This window comes from Amborella trichopoda, chromosome 7 (genome assembly GCF_054954075.1).
Source record: "Amborella trichopoda isolate Santa Cruz 75 chromosome 7, AtrichopodaSantaCruz75HAP2 v2.0, whole genome shotgun sequence".
NCBI lineage: Eukaryota > Viridiplantae > Streptophyta > Magnoliopsida > Amborellales > Amborellaceae > Amborella > Amborella trichopoda.
The window spans coordinates 38,366,107-38,387,742 of record NC_142342.1 but is presented as its reverse complement, the minus strand read 5'-3'; the positions used below and the strand labels follow the sequence as shown (position 1 = coordinate 38,387,742).

The window sequence follows — 21,636 nt, the reverse complement described above, 5'->3', positions numbered from 1 at the left end:
ATAGTGGCCTGGCCAGACCCGGAACGGGTCCAAGTGGTTTGGACCCAGGCTGACCTGCGGGGTCAAAAACATGGACCCGGTTCCAACCCTGCGCAATTTGGGTGGGACTCAAGAAAGAGAATAAAGACGGAAAGCGTGAGAGATTTAAGCCTTGGCTGATTAGGGACTAGTGAGTTGCAAATTTGAGAGATCCGAAGAGAGAAGGTATACTCGCAATTGTTGTACCAGAATCTGCTGCGAGTCTTTGCATCCCGAGTGAGAGAGAAGTCCTTTGAAACCCTTCTTTTCATCAATGGAGGACAACCTCTTCGTGGGTTTACCTCCCCCTTTAGCGAAACCTCTGACCCAACCACAAGATGCAGAGACGCACACTCACAAAAAGCTTGAAAATAGATCAACTCTTCCTCCTCCTATCCTAAAAGGCGGCCTTAAGCGCGAGAAACCCACAGAGCCCCAAAGAGAAGGTAACCCTTATTTTATCTTACTTAATATAACTTTCGTTCTGCTTTCTCTCTCATTATAGAAATTTCATTGTGTTTTTCCTCTAATATTTGTGTACTCTCAATGAATTTGTTTTAGTTTTCGTATTGTGTACTCCATTGTTAGCCTTTTATGTGAACTGGGTTCTAATTCTTATTTCGTGTATTGCATGATAAAAGGGTTACTGCTTATTTTTGTTGCTGTTTCTTTTTAGTTGAGTTTTATTTTTTTTCCTTTTTTTCAATGTATTGTTTGTAATTGTGAAATTAGGTTCATATTGAACCAACCAAAAACTTGTGTTCAGTTCCTTTTATTTTTGGGCTAATTGTGCCTGTTTCAATTTGGTTTCAAGAAAAAAGGATCTGTTTTTTCTTTGATTTCTTATTAGGTTGTCCTGTGATTTTTCCATGAATTTAGGTGAAATTATATCTCAATTGTCTTTGGGTTTTGAGGTATTTTTCTTAATTGGGGTTTTCTCCCTTACATATGAAATTATGTTACCCATGCAGAGGTGGCACCCCAAAAACGTTTGAGATTCAAAATGACGGTGGATGCATCTGAAAAGCAAGTTGCCGAAGCCATGGATAAAATAGCATCACATATTGGGACCCCCTCTAAATTTAGCAAGGCTTCAAAGCTGGCTCTACAACTGATTCAAGCCGATAGTGTAAAGCCAGAGACAGGACACCATTTTTTCGCAATTTTAGAGGCTGCGATGTCTTCGAAATCAGCTTGTACAGAGCCTGCTCTTAGAGCTGATTATCATGCCTTATTTACTGCAGCTCAAGATGTTGCCAGTGTAAGTGTTTGGGATGCTTGGTGTTTAAGATTCCATACTTTCTTCCCGTTTCATATAGCTTATAATTTGCATGTGGTTGGTCTCATTGCAATTTGATGCGACAAAAGCAATGTGTTTTAAGGCATGCTTACAATAAAAAGAAAGGAAAAGCAGTGCATAATTTATAATGTAAGTTTAGAATTTGAACTTGATTGGTCTCGTTGAAATCCAGAATTAGAAGAGTTATTTGTTTTACGGTTCGCTTGCCATTAAAAGAAAATAAGGAAAAATACTGAAATTGAGTTATTTCTGCATGGTATCCTCATAACCCATTACTCTTTAGTTTAGTTCTGGTTACATCTTTGAAGATAAGTGCTCTTCTTCAAGTTAAGATGAGAAGTGTAAGTGTGTGTGTGCATGTGAGCTCATATGACTTGTTTCTGTCTATCTTTTTGTTTGCAGGGCTTCAGTCCACAACAGAAAAATCAGCTGAGTACATGGACCATTCGGGCAGTAGTTGGAAATGATCTATACACTGATGACAGCTTCGTGGTATGTAACGTTCTTGATAATATCTTGATGATGACTTTTATATGGGTTTTGTTTTCACTAAATTTATGTGGCCAGTCTTTGTATGTTGATCTATATTTGTTCATTTTAAGACAAGTATAATGTACTCCCTTATAGAATGCAGGTCCTTACGCAATTTGTGTAGTAGGCAATACACAAATATTCAACAACATCATCATCATCATAGCCTTTTTTCAATTAATTAGGGTTGGCTACATGAATCTTGGTCCGTCTATTAAGGGCCATACCCTTAGTGAGTAAGTCCCCATATTTTTTCTCACTACTTCCAACTATGTCTTTTTGGGCCTATCCCTTGCCATTTGTTAACCTTCCATTGAACTATATTGTACCTCCTAATAGGTGTTGTGTTGGGTCTGCGTCACACATGGCGAGTCCATATAAGTCTACTTTCTCTTTCTTATTTTCCTATTGGTTTCTCCTAAATGTATTAATTTCAAATTCTATCCCTTCTTATCTTGTCACTCATCTATCTCAACATCCTCATCTCAGCTACGCTCATTCTATAGGTATGTTGTTTCTTGACTGCCCAACATTCCGCCCCATAAAGTAAAGCTGGTCTCATAGTTGTCCTGTAGAACTTGTCCTTTGGCTTCTTTGGTATATGCGGCGATCACATAAAACTCCGGTTGGACGTTTCCACTTCACCCACCCAGCTCTAATTTTTTGTGCAAAATCTTCCTCGATCCCTTCATTTTCCTAGATTAAAGACTTATTTGTTGATTGCAATGTTGGTATTCTTATTATATGATACCTTTATAGTGCATAAGGATGGCAAAATGCCGTAATTACCATTTCGATGAGGTTGCATTTTGTAAGGGAGTTCTTTCATATCTAAGCTTGTTGATCTTGTTTTCACATATTCATGGATCTTGTTTGTGATGCATTAAATTCTTCTAATGGAATTAGAAAGTGCTTGATATATCTTGGTAATAGGTTTGTTAATGGTGTTTACAGTTCCTTATGGGTGGCATTTCCTCAACTATTATTGTTAATTTCTACTTTATAGTTCATATTGAAAAGTAATAATTCTATTTTATAATAACCTTATCTCATGTACTTCAATTTATTTTGGTTTGACCCACATATAAAAACATAGAAATTTCTAAAAAAAATGAGAAATTATATTTAGACAAACCAATTTGTGATTTAGGTTTTTAAGGAAAAGGAAACATGTGAATGTTTTTAGAAATCTCTCCTAGAATCATTAGAATATACATCTAAGAATATTGCCATGCTATTTGCAAACTTAAGAACAAATTGATTGGCCTGTCAACCTATGTCACGTCATCGTCATCATCATCATCATCTGAGCCAGATCGCAACTATTTGAGGTTGGATATACGAAACTTATTCCGCCATCCTACACTATCGAGGGCCATACCCTCATTCAGACCATAAGTCACTGTATCTCTTCTCACGATTTCCATCTATGTATGTTAGATCTGAAATAATATTTCTCTTGCAATGCTCTAAGTTCAAATAGAGGGACCAACCGCCATATCTAGAAGTCGTACTTCATGCATCACCCTCAATTAGAAGAAGATAAATACATAATGTAGAGACAATGATAGTGACCTAAAAGTTGTAAGTGAATAAATAATATTTCAACATCTTTAGTTTTCGTGGACCTCCAGCTGTCTCAATTTTGACTTTGCTATGAACTTTGAAAAGTTTCACCGTTATTTAAGTATTGGTCATTGGATGTCAAACCTCATGGAAACGGGCTAGTGTTCTATGAAAAGGCTAGTGCTGCACCTCTTCCAAGTAGACTCATTGGCAACAAAGAACTCCAAATTCACTATTTTATCCCCGTTTATTGGGTTGGGTTCTAATGATATGAATGTTTGTTATGGTAAAACACCCCCCACCCACTCCCCCCTCTTTCCACACACAGTAAGTACACTCTTAGGCACAAACCAAGGCACCCATAGGAAAACTGCGAGAGGAAGTTGTGTAACAAACTCTTTTATTCCTTCTTTTCGCAAATCTGTTATAACTGAGATTATCAGGTGTAAGAAAGTCATTGAAACTTTGCATTATAACAAAGTAAGTCTCGACCATATAGTTGAGCTCTCTCTCCTCTTGGAGCCCTTATTCAGTCTTCATGTACTTCTTCGTCTCACAAAGATATGTATCCTTGAGGTTCACGTCTTTCTGTCATTCCCACAAACCAAATCCCAACATCACCCATCTCTGCACTCCTTCCATCTAATATCTCTCGCTAAAAGTCTGCCACCACTACCATCTCTCTCTAATCTCTATCATAGAGAACCTAATCGGTAGTCCCAACACAACTCTTACACTTGCTGATAGCTCCATCAACCCTTCCTCAATACCCTTATCACAAATTACCCATCTTATATCTCTGAAACTTGATTGCCACATTCATCTCCTGTGGAGGACCTAGTTTCTGCCAATCCTACGTGGCCATGATTTCCTTGGCTATGTCGATGGGTCCTTCCAGTGTCCTCCAAAATAATTCATCGAAGATAACAATAGGGTCTTAAATGTTATCAACCAAAAGTAACTTGGCTTATTTCATCTATCACTGTGAGTGTGAGCACACAGGTGGTTGGTCTGTCCACTTCTTACTCAGTTTGGGGGACTTGAAAAGTTGTTTTCGGCTTATTCTTGAATCTTGAGCACGTATAATGCAGCTTCACTTCTAGTTAGAGACCTTGCATAAGGGTGCACTCTCCCTGACTGACTACCTTCAAAAGGGTGAAAGCATAGCTGGTAATCTTGTTGTTGTTACCCAGCCCATAACTGATTATGTTTTAGTATTATATATGCTCAATGGCTTTGGATCAGAACATGAGGCTTTTGTTACAACGTAGCAACCCAATCTGAAGCTTGCCATCTTGATGACTTACACAGACCCCTTCTCAAATAGGAGTTGCGTTTGGACTTTGGAGCAGCCTAATCTTGCTCCTCTCATTGATGGATCCGCTTTGACCATGCATATTAAGTTGATACATCACCTTAACCACTGGGTTGCATGCTGCCCCTAGATGGATCTTAATTAGCATTTGATCTTGGGTGCCACAAATCTCATCACCACTGATCTCAACAGTCTTACCTCTTGCTATTGGTCTAAGTATTATAGCTCTGAACATATCTTTACGCGAAACGGTGCAAGTTTGCCTATCCAGAACGTAGGCTCTACTCCTTTTCATGCTCCTTTGTCTACTCTCTATTTACGCAACATGCTACATGTTCGTAGCAATTCCTAAAATCTTAGAATCATCAGCTAGCCAATTTACTTAGGATAGTAATGTGTTCTTTTAACTACATCCTTGTGAATTTTTTTTAAGGATGGTAGTGAGGACAACTCAAATTTGAGGGCAAGATAAAGGTAGCTCCCATAAAGCTCACTTATTGTGGAATAAATAAAAATACATGCAGCTATGGCCTCGTTGGATAACTTGTTTCCTTTGATTTCTAACATCGGTGCTTGGGCCATCTGGCGCATCACATAATTCATCAACTTCTTACGGATGATGATTACCCATACTCGGATCCACTACAGTGCCCATTTGGTCCTCTTGCCAGATGGGCAAGAGTAAGCAGCTGCTCTTGTTTCTTCTTCTATAGCTAATACTCCTCTTGAATCAGTCCATTCACCCTTTCAGGCCCAACTCCTGTAAGTTCAGTTAATGGATATCATTTTTATATACATTTTGCAGATGATTTAGTGAATTAGTATGGTTCCTTTCTTTTCCATCAATAATCAGATGCCTTTGTTGTGTTTATCCATTTTGAACTTCATGTGGGAAATTGTTTGATCACAAAATTAAATTGCTTCAAACCGAAGAGGATGGTTAATGTACTAGTAGGTGCTTCAAAAACTTTCTGAATGCTGATGGTATTTCACATCGACTTTCCTACCCTCACATCAAAATGGTGCTGCTGAGAGAAAACCCAGACATATAATGGGAACCACTTTCTAATGGGAACACATACTATCCGGATGGAGCATTTCAAGGCACAGTGTTTTGGAAAAACTGGCTACTGCACAAATTATCTTCCATCAGTCCACATAGAAGTGATTTTTCCATAAGAAACCTGATAATTTCCTCATATTTGGCTGCTCTTGTGAACCTTGAAGAAAGGCTTTTGATTTTGGATCAAAATCATAAACAATTTTTTTACTATGACCTTGGACCTCGAAGATCCGAAGTTAGGATTTTTATCTTGACTTTGGATCTTCAAGGCCTGCAGTGTGGGCATTTAGGGAGAAATAAAAGATGATGAAAAAATGTGAACATAAAATAGAAAAAGGAGGTGGGGTTATTTCTAATAGCAAATTTTTGGGGAAACATGAGTGTAAATTTCTCAATGGGAAACCCTACTTTTTAGAAAGATATTTCATAAGCATAACACAATCAAAATACTTTTTGTTTTGAACTGTTTTTCCAAAAAAATGTATTTATTTCATATTGCTTCATTACTACGGAGTTTAAAATGTTTTTTAAAAAACCTCAGTTTGTTATAAAGTGTCACATTTTTTTACAGTGACTTGCTAATAGTGATACTGATTTGCCTGCTCTTGCATGTCCTGCTGATTTCTTTCTTGAATGTTACCCTGAACATTACCCTGCTGACTTCCCAACTCTTGCATTTTACCCTGCCAATTTCCTTGCTCTTGCTTGTCCTGCTGATTTCCCTCTTGCATGTTACCCTTACCCTAGGATGAGGAAATTATGACTTACATTCCTTAATGAGTATTATAATATTTTTTACACATGTCACAGCATCCTTACTATTAGCTAGGTTGTTTCGTATTTACCCTGCCAATTTCCTTGCTCTTGCTGGTCCTGCTGATTTCCCTCTTGCATGTTACCCTTACCCTAGGATGAGGAAAATATGACTTACATTCGTATTATAATATTTTAACACATTTCACAGCATCCTTACTATTAGCTAGGTTGTTTCGTAGATAATATATCACTTTTTAATGTAGGGCTTCAAAATGTTGATAAAATTCGAGTAACAAATTGTGTATGGTCGAACCATATCCCCCAAGTATTCTATACCAGTACTAGTATCGGATTGTATCGACACTAGTACCTTACGGTGCATAAACCTTCCCATTGAGAAGGTTTATGGTCCACTCATTATCAAGGATAGGAGAGAAGGAACCCTAGCCATCATATATAAACTTTAGCCACAGGAATCTTTCGAGTTTATGTGTGCCATCTTCCTTTCAACTAGATTTATGAATCTTCTGCTGTTGGCTGTATTGTGACATCACAAGCTTTTTCAAGGGTGTTTTAAAGTTGCATTTTAAGATGGCATAATACAGAGCAAAACGCAAAGCGAGATACATTTTTGCATACACCCGGCCATTCTCAAAGTTAGAATTACTCTTAGGGCATCTTCGTTCTTAGCTCCACTTATATAATTCTCTGCTACCCAGGGGCTTCATTCTCTTCTATCATTCTCCCCAACTTTTTCTGACTATACTACCACTGGATATGGATCCAAATTTCCAAATTACCTTTTGTTGAAGTTCGTCTTACGAACTCTTCCAACAGTGGTTCCTATACTAAGCTTCACCTAATTAGTTGGGGTCTACTCAACATTCGCAAAATCGAACCAGAACGGTTAACCGGACATGAGGCGTGGAACGGTTAGAACCGGAACAGGACTAACCGGGCGGTTAATCGGACTAACCGGTCCGGTAGAATTTTTTTAAAAAAAATGGGTCGAAAACTCCAAACAATAAAATAAAAAAAAGGACCAAAACATAGATTTAGTGTCTATTATCTAATTACCTTCATTTATCTTAAGAAAAAAATTGAAACAAATACTATCCCATTAGCAGTCTTAATTCGATGAACATACGATGAAAATAAAAGACAAATACTTTCCCATTAGCAGTTTTAAAATATGTGTATAATGATATAGAACATGAGTTCAAACCTTCAATTATTCGTTCTCCATAAAGGATATAAACATCACAGCGTCTACCAAACGTTCACCACGTTTTATATCTTTTCGCATATCGTTACAGAGGTCAAGTCTCTTATAACTTAGAACCACAAGTTAATAAAGAACAAAAAAGAAAAAATCTTTTGAGTAAAATATCAAATACTGAGTGTGTTAATTCTTCACACTGATGACTTGTGTTAAATCTTTCAAAACTTATACGAAGTACCATAAAAAGCCACCAGTTTCGAATTCAAGTAACTAAGTGATTTTTCTATTATGCTAATTGAACAATGCTTGAGCAAAATAATTAATTTTGTAGCAAAATAAAGTGGTAAACAAATGCTTAGAGCTACTAAAATATCATATTAAAAAAAAACTAAATAAAAAGTCACATGAAATTCATACACGTGATCTCAGCTATAAAAATCGATCACCAAATTGAGCACAAAATCGAGCAATTCACGGTTGATTTTTAGCTCACTTTGGAAAAACCGAGTAGATGCTCTAATCTCTCAAAATCTATCACCAAATCTCATATTTTCAATCAAAGTAGGACTTGAATCTTGTGACTTAACTCCTTGATCTACAAAATCCCTATATTTTTATTGAAAAAAAACAAAATCGAATCAATGATCTGAAGTATAGCGGATTTTTTCAATTCAGTTCTAAAAAACTGAGTTGATGCCCTAATCTCGCAAAATCGAGCTCCAAATCTCGGATTTTTAATGAAATTATGACTTGAATCTCGTGACTAACTCCATCATCTACAAAATCCCTAGATTTTTATTGAAAAAAAACCAAAAGCGAACCAACAATCGGCAGGATGGCGGAATTTTTCAAAACCGATCTACAAAATCAAGCCGATGCCCTCATAGCTCAAAATCGAGCTCCAAATCTAGCGTTTTAAATGAAATATAGAGTATAATATACTGACTATATGTATTATATACAAAATCCCTCGATTTTAATTGATAATAATCCAAAAACAAGGCCACAACATGAATTTTGGCAGATTGTTTTGTGTACGCCAAGAACACAAAATCTCCTCCAAGTCTATTCCCCTCAGAGAGTCATATCTGTCTCCAAAACCCTGGTACCTTGTATGATCTTCTTAATAATTTAATCATTTGCCTTATTGATATCCCTCCCATACTTTTCGTCCGAGATGCTCACCCACTTGATTGTCCGTTTTTTTTGCGAAAGTGTCAATGCCATTTGGCCTGCACTATCTAAAGGCATTTCATATCGGACCTATCAAATCCTTAGGCTTTCATCTTCTCAGCTCAGCAAGCGAAATATGTGGTGCTCACTACTACGTTTCACTAGAACCTTGCTAGATCAAGAGCTCTTGCTACCGAGGTGTTTAATCCGTCGGTCTTATGGACCTACCTTTTCTTTTTGTATGGATGCTAATTTGTCTATCTAGTATTAGAAACTTGCGACTTATACATGTCAACTTAACTCCCTGGATCCCCAACTTTTATTATTAAGTACTTGGGTTTCTCTAAGTCTTGTAGTATTTAAAACTCGGGAAAACATAGATAAATCCCTTCGATCAAAAGTTTCACTTTTTCATCATTTTTTCTCTCCGACAATACCTCTGTTTTGGACACCAGCTGTCGGAACCAAGATATTTGTTTTTTTAAGTGGGAGACAAGTTTGGACATTGTGTATCTGAACTGCTCCACTTTATTTGTTTTTGTAAGTGTGCTAGTTTGGATACCTTATGTTTGAATGAATGTTGTCAGATTCGTTTCAGAGCCTACTTCGGTTTGGCCAGAAAAATGAAGCAATTCGATGCATCGGTCAATTCGGAAGAAGATTTCGGATTTATTTTTTTTAATTTAATATAAATAAAATATACCTTTATATATAAAATTATTAAAATAAAATAAAATAAAATATCCAAAGAAAAGAGCCATTCAATTTATTTTATCGAGGGAGGACATAACCGTCCTTTCACATGATGAAGAGGTGGCCTAGTAATCAACTTTTTTTATTTTAATAAAAGTACACGACAATGGTGGACTTTAAAAAGGGAAAGATGCAGGGTAAGGGCAAGGTGGTACTTATGGCAGAGGATGACGAATTGAGAGGGATGCAGCCACCTGAGCAATGGTGGCTTAGTAATCAACTTTTTTTTATTTTTTAATAAAAGTAAAGGATAATAGTAAAATTTTAAAAAGAAAAGATACAGGGCAAGGTGGTACTTATGGCAGAGGATGACGAATTGAGAGGGATGCAACCACGTGAGCAATGGTCTTGGTTTAACACGTGCCTCATATTCGATAGACTTGAGGCTGTGTTCTTTCTTACTCTATGCTCGAATTTTGTTTTGAGCAGTGAAATTTGGTGGTGAAACATCGGTGATTCTTGCTATGCTTGGGGAAAACCTGAAGACTTCAGGTGCTTTACCCGAAACAAAACAAATGTAATAATACTGGTTTGAACCCATCTCGCATTTAAAAAAATCACAAGTGAGCAAGTCCAAATGCCCAATGTCCCACTTAAGTTATTTTTTAATGGGAGACAGTTAAGACATTAGGTATCGATCCGTCTCCCACTTAAAAAATCTTAGGTGGGCAGGTAAAACCCAAATGTCTGTATTTGCATACTTAAAAGAACAAAAAATGTCTAAATCCATCTTGTGTTCAATAAGAAAAAAGATCGTCTCCCACTTTGAAAAAATTACCTTAGTTCGGACATTTGATATTTGAACCAGGGGTAAGTTGGGGATTAAAAAATGATGAAAAGTGGGACCTTTGCAGAAAATGTAAAATAGGCCATCCTTTTCTAAAATATAGATCTTTGAAGAGGATTTATCCATAAATTTCCCTTAAAATTTAAATTAAATGTACATAAATGTTACCAAAACTTGTCTTGGGGTTTTGCAGTGGTATGTATTTACCTTTTTAGATTTGATCTCATTTTTTAATCCTGTTGTTGAAAAACAAAAAAATTCAAAGCTGACTTCCAAATTTCTCAATTTGCGCTAGCTTGACTCATTTGTGGTTGTTCTATACTGCTAGAGGCTTTAGGGGTGGAATCTTTCAAGATTGATATCCTTTCCTATGCATTTTATTTTTCTATTTTGTCATGTCTTAGTTTGTCTAATGCAGCTGTTGAGGCCTTTAGACAAAGAGGGGCTCCCCAGCTGGAGTTTATCATCAGACCCAGGTTATACCCCAGCTTAAGGATAAACCTTGCATGCCACCTTGTATTTTATATTTTTATACATTTTCTCCTTTATATTTTTCTAATTAAGCAACCAATAAGTTTTTTAAAAAGCAGCCCATTAGATAGCCTAGCCACTTTTCTTCCATTGTTTGCTCTTCTTTATTATTTTGTCAGAGCAGTGTCTACTTGATGTCTTACATAATCAATGGTTTGGATGTTCTATCTGGTTTTCAGTTTTCAAAGGCAGCGGCACGTGTGAGAGAAGCTATATCAAGCCTTCCTAATGCTAGTGAGGATGATGACATGGAGGAAGCTATAGCCTTGGCAAAACCTGGCAACAGGGAATGGGATGAGCATTTGGAAAATGGGTCATCAATGGTTTCATCCCCACGTAAACAAGATGAATTTGATCCTTTTGGATTAGATGCACTGCTCCCAAGTTTGTCAAAGAAAGATGAGAAGGCAAGAGGAAAGAAAGACGCAGCAGCAAAGAGATCAGTTGAAGAAGAGGAACTTAAGAGGTCGTTGAAATCGACAAGAGAAGCCCTGATATCATGTTTGGAAATTGCTGCACGACGTTATAATCTTCCATGGTGAGGCATTAGTGTGAGGTCAAACTGTTCAATTTTGGACTGATTTCTGACAAAAACTTCCTCTGCACATATTTTATGGAAGGCGAAAATGGCCAAATTTCAGTATTTTAAACAAATTTTCACTGAAATTTGGCAAAATTTTATCTACAAAATTTTCTAAAAGGATATCCTACTTTTGGTAAGAACTACAAGAATTAATATCCAATATTTAGAACACATACAGTCTATCAAGAGCTCAGGAACTGTGGCTTATATATGGATATTTACTGTTCTGATCGGTTATAGTTTTTAATCAGTTTACCCAGCTCACTTTCAACCACATTCCAATCTAAACTACATATGAAAATTTGACTGGGTTCTAAGCATTTACTTTTGTTATTATTGCTTCTGGGATTTTTCACCTGCCACTCATTGGGTTTTCCTAACTGGCATTTCTCAGGGCACAAACTGTCATAGATATCTTAGTAAAGCACGCCTTTGACAACGTACAGAGATTCACAGCCCGACAAAGAGATGCAATTGAGAAGTTATGGGCTTCTATTCGAGAAAAGCAGACACGAAGAAAGCAGGGTAAATCTACAACGGGAAAACTCGACATGAATGCTTTTGAGTGGCTGCAAGAGAAGTATTCCAATGAAAAGATTAGCATTCGACATGCAGTGGGAGGTGGGGGCGATCGTCGTGCTCAACAATGGCTAGGTTGATCGTCCCATCGATTTGTAAATTCAAACTAGGGTGAGATAAACCAGACGCAAACTCTAAAAAAAAACAAAAAGGAATGAAAATTAGCTGCTCCTTTGTCAACCAGTTAATCTGATGACCCATCTTTGTTTTTCCTTTTTATCCCTATGGATGAGCTTGATCTTATCTTGTACAATTTGGGGATTTGAAATGCTGTAAGTCGAGCATTACATGCTCAGATGTAATTTATTTGGACAAATTAATGCATTGGTGCCCCAATCATGCCCAAGTCCATATTTCTTGTTACACATGCACACACGCAAAGGAACATGTCGGTCCCAAGGGGTAGATGTGTGTGTGATAGAGAGAGAGAGAGAGAGAGAGAGAGAGAGAGATTCTCTTTGAGTTTTCTGTTACTGCAGCTGTTAACTTTGTCTTGAGCTGGGTTTTTTATATAAACATTAATTTTGGGGAGAACCAATAAATAAAGATTAAATTTTCCGTTACCAATAATCCCTACAGGAACAGGATCCTTCTTTGAAATGATGATAGCGGTTTCGGTCCCTAACAATAATTTCTCTACCGTAAATCTTTGATATAAGCTTAGTTGCGGAGTGGCAGTCATCACACACTCGAAGGTTCTTCACAATCCGAATTGGAGTGCATGGAGCTGTGCTGATAAGCCCAAAAGCTATGGCCAACTTCTCAGTATGATAAGTAAGTGTCGTTTCTCTCTCTTCTTCTTCTATATTTAACAGTACCACTGAAGTGTTGGCTACATGGCCTGCCTCTTTCAATCGATTGCTCATTTCATCTAGCATTCCATGTATCTCCTCTGTTTGGGGGTGTGATTTATCCCCCATTACAAACTCATGAATGGAACCATTCACCTCTATAGAACTAAACCCTGGCTCCTTCTTTATTCCTTTCTTTCTCATCAATTTTCTCACTCCCGCAACATCATCCCATCTATTTGATTTGGCATATATATTAGACAATAGCACATGATAACCACAATTATTAGGCTCTAGTTCAAGAAGCTCCTTAGCCACCATCTCTCCTAAACCAAGATTATTGTGGAGTTTACACGCGGCTAATAGAGAGCCCCATACTATGGTATTGGGCTTCATGGGCATCCCATTTATCATGTCATGAGCATCATCTAGCATGCCAGCTCGCCCAAGAAGATCCACCATACATCCATAGTGTTCAACTTTTGGCATGATGCCAAACTCATGAACCATACGTTCAAAAAGCATGCGTCCAGCATCCACCTTCCCCGAATGACCACATGCATGCAAGACCCCCACAAATGTGACGTCATTGGGTTTGATTCTCTCAGCTTCCATTTTTGAGAAGAGAGAGATTGCTTCCTTTGCATGGCCATGCATGGCTAGACCACTGATCATGGCATTCCACATGCATATATCCTTGTTGGGGACTCTGGTAAACACTTGCTGGGCCCTTTCTATGTCCCCACTCTTCGCATACATGTCAACCAAAGCGGTTGCTAGAACAACATCATCTTCTGGTTTTACCCCAAGTTTCTCAATGTAAAGATGGATCCATTTGCCTGTATCAAGGGCTCCTAAGCTAGCACAAACCATGAGTAAATTAACCATTGTTACTTGATTAGGCTTCATTTTATGATCTTGCATCTTGCTGAAGAGTTGGACTGCTTGATCCATGCATTTTGCATTTGCATAGCTAGAAATCATCGCAGTCCATGCCATGACATCCCTTCGAGGCATGGTATCAAACAAGCTTCTCGCACTCTCTGTTTCTTCACACTTCCCATACATATCCAATAGGGCAGTCACTAAAGAAACAGACATCTCAAACCCATTCTTGATTAAATAGACATGGACCCATTTGCCCATTTCTAAGGCCCCCATGTTCCCGCACTCTAAAAGCAGACTTAGCATCGTGATTTCATTGGGTTCGACTTTCTCTTCCTTCATTTCATTGAAGAGTTTCACAGATTCCTCTAAATCCCCACATCCCACATAACCCACCATCATGATGGTCCATGAAACTATGCTTCGTTGTGTCATACCACCAAATTGGTTTCTGGCAGACTTTAGATTCTTGCATTTGACATACATATCTATCAGAGCAGAGTTTAATGGAAGGCTATGCATTTGAGAACTGGCATTTCTAAGCACATAACCATGAATTTGTTTTCCAATCTTCAAAACTCTCATATCAGCAAAGAGATTGATCAAATTGATCAGTGTTATCTCACTAGGCTTCATCTCTGATGCCTGCATCTCTTTGAGAAGATCTATAGCTTCCGAGAAACACCGGTTATGACCATAGCAACCGATCATTGTGCTCCATGAGACCACATCTCTCTCTATCATCTCATCAAACACTTCCCTTGCATATTCCACAAACCCACATTCAGAGTACATGTTTACGAGTGAATTTTGAACAAAAATATCCCAATTTAAGCCAGTTTTTAGGATGAATCCATGGATTTCTTTCCCTTGTTGAATTGCAGATAGATAGGCACAAGCTTTAAAGATCGAGGGGAGGGTGAATGTGTCTAAACTGAGGTTTGTTGATCTCATGACATGGTAAACATTGATGGCTTTATCGGGTCGATTGTTTTTTGTGTAGCCAGTGATAATGGAGTTCCAGAGAGATGCAATGTTTGGATTATGGGGTTCAAAGGAATTGCATTTTGGCAAATGGGTTCGAAGAATATGAGCTTGTAGTTGCCTGATCTCTTCTAAATTGGTGGGTTTTTGCAGGGAAATGGAGGGTGATTGTGGTGCTAGTTTGAGAGTGGGTATGGATTTGGAAGTTGGGGTATGGTGGTTGTGGAATGAAGGGATAAGGAAGAGAGGAGAGTGATATGGTTTGTTGATTGCTATTGAAGTCATCATTTAAAACGACCCAACTGTGTATGCATGCAATTTGAGATTGGCAGTGCGTTGAGAGAGACAGAGAGAGATGTAAGCTGGATTACAAATACAGATATAGAATAACAGAGAGGGAGAGAGAGAGAGAGAGAGAGAGAGATTGATTTCCATATTTGATGGAGAGAGAGAGAGAGGGAGATTGATTTCCATATTTGATGAAGAGAGAGAGAGAGAGAGAGAGAGAGAGAGAGAGAGAGAGAGAGAGATTTCCATATTTGATGGAGTGTGGACCGGATGATGGGATGATAAAATATCTGGAGATAGGATAAAGATCGAGGGGGTTTTTTGTCAAGCACAAATTTGGAGTTCCAGAATTGGAAACTTCTAGAAAGACTAAGTATACTTGGAACAAGGACTGCTAATTTGCTACAATCAAAAAGGAACTTGGTAACTCGAAATTCTTAATTTTGATGATTATGGAGTTCCATACCTCCAATCCCTCTCAATGGAGTACCTAATTCCCAAAAAAAAAAAAAAAACAAGAGAAAAGCGGAGTTCTCCTTTTTGTACTCTTTTTTCATTTTGAAAATGTTCATCATACCGTCAGTCTTTTTCTATTTTCCTAAAATAAAATCAAGATAAAATGTGAAGGGACTGTGCCTTGTTGCGCCACATATGTAAAAAATATAAATTCTAATAAAATAAATTAATTCAAATTTCAATATTTTGTCCTTTATCCTTAATTCTAATAAAATAAAATAATCAAATTTCAATATTTTTTCTTTTATCCTTAATTTGAACTTTTAATTTTATATTTCAAAATTTCTATGGGAAGAAACTTAAGTATCTCATCTTTCAATTTTCTACAAATATACCGGCTGCTTTTTTATTTATGCCATAAACTTTAATTTTATTTTATTTTATTTTTCACCGATCCGCTTGGATAAAGTTTTTAAAAGTCTGTTTGGATGAAAATACTATTCTCAATCAAGTACTAAAAAAGTTTAAGCTTAAGGCTTGTTTGACCCTTGGAGGGCCCGACACCGAGACTTTAAGAACTTTCCTTAGGGTCGAAAATTCCTTGAACTTAAAACTTTAGGTGTTTCATTTAGAGGGGTATTTTTATCCAAAAAATCCACCACAAGGAAAAGGGAAAATATTAAAAAAAAAAAAAATCAGTGTGAATAAAAAAGGGCAAAAGTTTATATAAGGGCAAGGCCCTACCTAAACAATTATATTAAGGCACACTCCAAAAAATTCACTAAAAGAAGTTTCGATGCCTACAAGTTATCACATTTATCATCTCAACCTCAATATGTATAGATATGAGAGAAAATGGATTTCAAGCTTTGGAAATAATACATCGTGTAATGCATATTTTAGATTCTCAAGTTTTAAGTTTTTCAAGTGTTCATAGATTTGTTCGAGCTACACTATTTTTTAAGTTTTAAATTTTATAATTAGAGATGAAAATAAATTTTCAAGCCATAAAAAAGATTTTCAGTATTGAAACAATATCTTTTGATACTATTTGAAGGTGCAACTTACTGTGAGAGGGGGGACGGGCTTAAGGTCTATTTTTATCCTACTTTATATTTTTATTCTATAATTTTATATGAGTAATGATCCTATGAGACGCTCCTACACCCATATATGTAGGATTTCAAAGGATCACTATTAAATTTGGTACAAATCTCTAGAAAAGTTATCACATGGGTATGGGACTTGACTTTTCTAGCAATCTGTGCCAAATTTAATGGTAATCCTTGGGTGTGAAAGGGATCATTACTCATTTTATATTTATATAGTTTTATAATATAATTATAAAATTACAAAAATAAAAATATATATATGCACGCACAAGTAGTAGAATATAAATTCTTATAGTGTGTCATTGTAAGCTTTTTCAAGTTCAAGTTCATCTTTTGTCGCCTAACCCTTCCTAATTCTTTCAAAAAAAAAAAATGGTTGACAAAACTATAATAGAAATACATGTTCCTCTTAGACAGATTCTATAACTTGTTACTGTGCAAAAAAAGACATCTCCTTCTAAGACAGTTTATATAACTTGAAGTCCGCGGGTGATAAGTATGGACACTGACGACTTTAGCTCAATCTAATGCTTAGAAAATAAATAAATTTTAAATGTTTGTATATGCCTTCATTCATCCAATCACGATCAAACAATTGAGATTGATAGATATTAGGAGTTTTATAATGTAGATTATTTTGTCACAGTAGAAGTATTTGATCCATCTTTATTCATTTTTATTTTTTTACTACATCACGACGAAGTAAAATTTTTAGGTTGTGTGTTCATCATTGTGGTACATCTTTAAAAATATAAAAAACATAATTTGAATGAAATAAAATAACCAAATTAACCCTTATAGTTTTCAAGGTGTTTTAGTTATTTTATTTTGAAAAATTCATCAAAATACATGCAAGATATCAACTATTTAACAATTTATTCATATCTTTTGATTTAATTTTAGAATAAATATTAAAATACATATGATCATGAGTTAAAATAGTAAACTATTAAACTGTTGGAAAGTATATGTATTTTGATAAATTTTTCTTTTATTTTTGAAAATATTTGTTTGACGTTTTATATGTGCATAAAGGTGAGAAGTAAAAATGCCTAAGAAGTTTTAGCTCAATCCAATCCACACACACAAAATGGAATGCTAAAACATGCCAAGTTTTTAATGGTGAACAATAGTATCTTTATGTGATCTAGACCGTCCATTTTGTTTGCGTCTTATGAATGAGTTATGATGTCGAAATTTCATGCATTTGATAAATGTTTTACTTCCCATTAATGAAATCTTTAATTGATGTTTAAAGCGAGCTAATTTTTTAATCTCCTAAAATACAAAATGCCATGTTAAATAAATCATAGTTTTCTAGAACTCCCATGATTATGCTACAATTTAACCATATACCGAGTACACAAATCTCTAGTTTCTAAATTTAAAAAATGGAAAGATCTATTTCTTATTCCAATGTGGTGCGGTCATACAACCAATTGTTACCGAGGAAAGCTTTAGGTGGAAAACTAACTAATTTAGGGTCACCATTGCACATTTCCTCACAAATAATCTTCGACCATTGGATGTGACATTGGGTGGTTAAATTTATTTAATTGACTAAGTTCAAAGTTCAAAAAAAATTCTCTAAAACTTTGTGACACGGTCAAACTATTAGATTTCATATCTAATAGTTATAAGTAATTGTGACCTTGTATCAAAGGTAATCATATTGTATATAATTCCTTAAAATCTATTTGAGAAATTTTTTATGGAATATATGTTTCATAGGAAACCAGTCTTTGAATTTATGTTATTTTTGACAAGTGCATGTAATTTTATTATTCAGTAAACAACACCAAGGTTACATAGATAAAGAAGAAATGAACAAACAATTAGCCTGAACCCCTTCTTTTGCAAGAAAGTCAGCTCTCTTATTAGCCGCCCTATAAACATGGTTGAAAGCAACCACCTGATTCTGACATAAGTCCATGACTTGAAACTAAAACTTCCTTAAACTCCACAGTAGCTTACTAAACCCAAAACACTAATTAATGACATTTAGAGAATCCTTTCCATCAACCAGCCCAAAGTCGAACAACGATCTTCAACATTTTTAAGCCCCTGTAATGCAGCCAATAATTAGCTTGGTTGGCTATAACTGTCCCACATGAGCCGCAGTAGAAGAAAATCTCCATGCGAGATGGGTCTCGCACCACACCACCATAACGTGCTGGCCTTGGGTTCCTGTAGGAGCTGCCATTAAAATTTAGCTTCACACACCTGCTAGTAGGAGGAAGCCAAGTTCTATGGATTATTGGTCCATACACCTTCTGTTACATAAAATCCTTAATATTGTGGAGTATATCAATCATTGATGGGTACAATTTGCATACAGATGCATTCGTAAGTGTAGAGGTAAGGTGCAACTTCAAATTTTATCATGGTATATAATTTTGATATAAAACGTTCTTAGGATTACCTCAAAATCTATTTTTATATCTAATTATAAAATTTTAAATTTTAAAAAAAAGTTAAAATAAAGTAGATCTATAAACATATGAAAATCTTGAAAATGGACGGTGTAGATAATATGTTGTAAAATGCACTATTTTTTAGACTTAAAATCTTTTTATTTTTCATAGTCATACATCTAGTTGTCGAGATGATCAATCAAAGGGATTTTCAACATTAAAAGTTCCTTTTTCGATGGATTTTTGAGGAGAATCCGTAGTTCTACATTATAAGGTAGCATCCTTATATAAACTTTTGCCATAATTGATGCACCAAAACTTTCTTTAGCATTGGATAACGAGAACCACACAATTTGAATGATCTTCTCCTGGACTCGAGCTATCTCTAGACACATTCATTCGAAAATGTGTCCATTCCTTTGAAGCCACACCTCCCATGAAATTTAAGCTCTTAAATTGTTTCTTCAAGAATAGTCATTTTCCCACATTTGTTTTGTGAGAAAAGAGCAGGAGCCATAAATGAAGAAACTGATGTCTCATACTTTGGGACCAAAAGTGAGAGGGGTATAAAGCTGCTTTATGAAAAAAAGGGACTCCCGTGAGGAGGGTGTACCCCTTCACGTCTCTCTCTCTCAAATGACTAACATACCCATAAATTTTGAGCGATATTTTATTCATTTTTATATATATATATATATTTAAGGATGAGGTTTCTACAAGGCTTAAACTTTTTTCTTTATTTGGAAATTCTCTCTGGATGAGAGTTTTCCCATGAGAAATTCTCTCTGGATGAGAGTTTTCCCATGAGAAATTCTCTCTGGATGAGAGTTTTTCTTTATACCGGTTCAGGCATGAACGTGTTTTTTGATGAAATTGATTTGCATTGGTAGAATGCTTTGTTTTATCGTTGCACCCCCCACTTTCCCCTGAAACAAACATGGAGAAGTGGTGATTCACGAGGAAAGTTCTATCATGGAGAGAATATTCCCACGGTAATAAAATCCCCTTTTTATTGGATTTTTTTTGAGGTGCACTTTACTTCTATAATAATAAGTCAATCTTCTAAAGGATATTTTACCCTGTGGTAATGCAAAACCGCTTTTCTTTACTGGGTAAGGTTTTTATGACCCATATGGCTGTGCGTCTTGCCCATTAAATCGATTTAACATAGGGATTTAAATTTTAGGGATCCATACACTCTTACATCCATACATCTAAGAGTGGTACGTTGGAATGTCCTCCAATTTGGTCATCCGAAGAAATAAAAATTTTAAGTCCTAAAAATAGTACATTCTATTGCAAATTATCTATTTTTTAGATTTTCAAGTGTTTATAAATCTACTCTATTGTATATTTTTTAAATTTGGAAAGTCCTCCAATTTGGTCATCTCAATTTCAAGATGTATGAATTTGAAAAATAAAAATTTCAAGTCATAAAAATAATACATTCTGCTACAAATTATTCGAACTATCTATTTTCAAAATTTTCAAGTGTCTATAAATCTACTCCATTGTATATTTTTGAAATTATAAATTTCTTAAATAAGAATAAAAATATATTTTCAAGCTATCATAAGGTCTTCAATACGGGAAATACAGTTCCATAAAAGATTATAAGGTGCACATTGCTTCTACAGTACAAGCAATATGCTTTATACAAAAGAAAAAGTCTATATAAGGGTGTGGCCATAAACTATCAAATTAAGGTGCATATCCAAAATTCACTAGAAAAGATTGTTTCGATGCTGAAAAACCTTCAATTCGATCATCTCGACTTCAAGATGTATGAATATGAGAAAAAATCGATTTCAAGTAGTGGAAATAATACATCTTGTACTATATATAATGTTGACCGTCAATTTTCAAGATTTTTTAAAATTCATAAATCAGCTCGATCTATAATATTTTTAAGCTTTAAATTTTATAATCACATATGAAAATAAATTTTGAGGCTATCACAAAGATTTCCAATACTGAAACATCTTTTGATATTTTTTAAAGGTACACCTTATATCGATTGGTTAGGCTGCAGCCTTATACGAACCACATTTCAATGATTAATATTTAAAGGGTGCAGTTTATGTAGAGCCGAAGCTCTAAACAATCAAAGTAAAACACACTTTCAAATAGTATCGAGAAATATGATTTCAATACTGAAAATTTTTTGATAGTATTAAAATATATTTTCATCTTGAATTATAAAATTCAAAGATTAAAAAACAATACAGATCGAGCACATATATTAAAGCTTGAAAATATTGAAATTTGATGGTAAAAAAATACATTACAAGATGCACTATTTTCAAAACTTAAAATCTATTTTTTTTCACATCCATGCATCTCGCTGTCGAGATAATCAATTTGAGGATATTTGGACATCAAAACAACTTTTTCTAGTGAATTTTTGAAGTGGCTCTAATTTGATTGTGTAGAGTCTGAGGCTATATATAAACCTTTTACCTTTGTAAAAAGGAAGGTTAAATGGTCAGGGGACCGCGTGCGTTCCCCGACTAACGCAACACTGTTCCA

The 21,636-nt window shown here is 35.7% G+C and overlaps 1 protein-coding gene and 1 pseudogene across 3 annotated transcripts; one reads left to right on the top strand and one right to left on the bottom strand.

Annotated features, from left to right (window-relative positions):
• Positions 1–239: 239 nt before the first annotated feature.
• Positions 240–12,523, top strand: LOC18422816 (nucleolar/coiled-body phosphoprotein). Of its 2 annotated transcripts, XR_016059801.1 has the most exons (6): positions 240–464; positions 990–1,279; positions 1,721–1,810; positions 10,903–10,960; positions 11,195–11,553; positions 11,993–12,523. XR_016059801.1 is itself a non-coding variant. In XM_006827452.4 (5 exons), exons 1-5 carry the CDS (start codon positions 293–295, stop codon positions 12,255–12,257), a joined length of 1,176 nt encoding a protein of 391 aa, XP_006827515.1. In that variant the 5' UTR covers positions 240–292; the 3' UTR covers positions 12,258–12,523. The 2 variants fall into 2 exon arrangements, 1 of the variants encoding a protein (XP_006827515.1); XM_006827452.4 differs by lacking the exon at positions 10,903–10,960.
• A 141-nt stretch (positions 12,524–12,664) lies between these two features.
• On the bottom strand, positions 12,665–15,645 carry LOC105420924 (pentatricopeptide repeat-containing protein At1g08070, chloroplastic pseudogene; annotated as a pseudogene). The gene has a single exon (XR_016059800.1). The product of XR_016059800.1 is annotated as a pentatricopeptide repeat-containing protein At1g08070, chloroplastic pseudogene (transcript).
• Positions 15,646–21,636: the final 5,991 nt, after the last annotated feature.

Excerpts from the sequence above, each read along its gene's own strand:
- LOC18422816 (XM_006827452.4), top strand. The coding sequence starts at position 293 with ATGGAGGACAACCTCTTCGTGGGTTTACCTCCCCCTTTAGCGAAACCT. Across the intron at positions 1,280-1,720 it reads CAGCTCAAGATGTTGCCAGT|GGCTTCAGTCCACAACAGAA; the intron begins GTAAGTGTTTGG and ends TTTTGTTTGCAG. Across the intron at positions 1,811-11,194 it reads ACACTGATGACAGCTTCGTG|TTTTCAAAGGCAGCGGCACG; the intron begins GTATGTAACGTT and ends TCTGGTTTTCAG.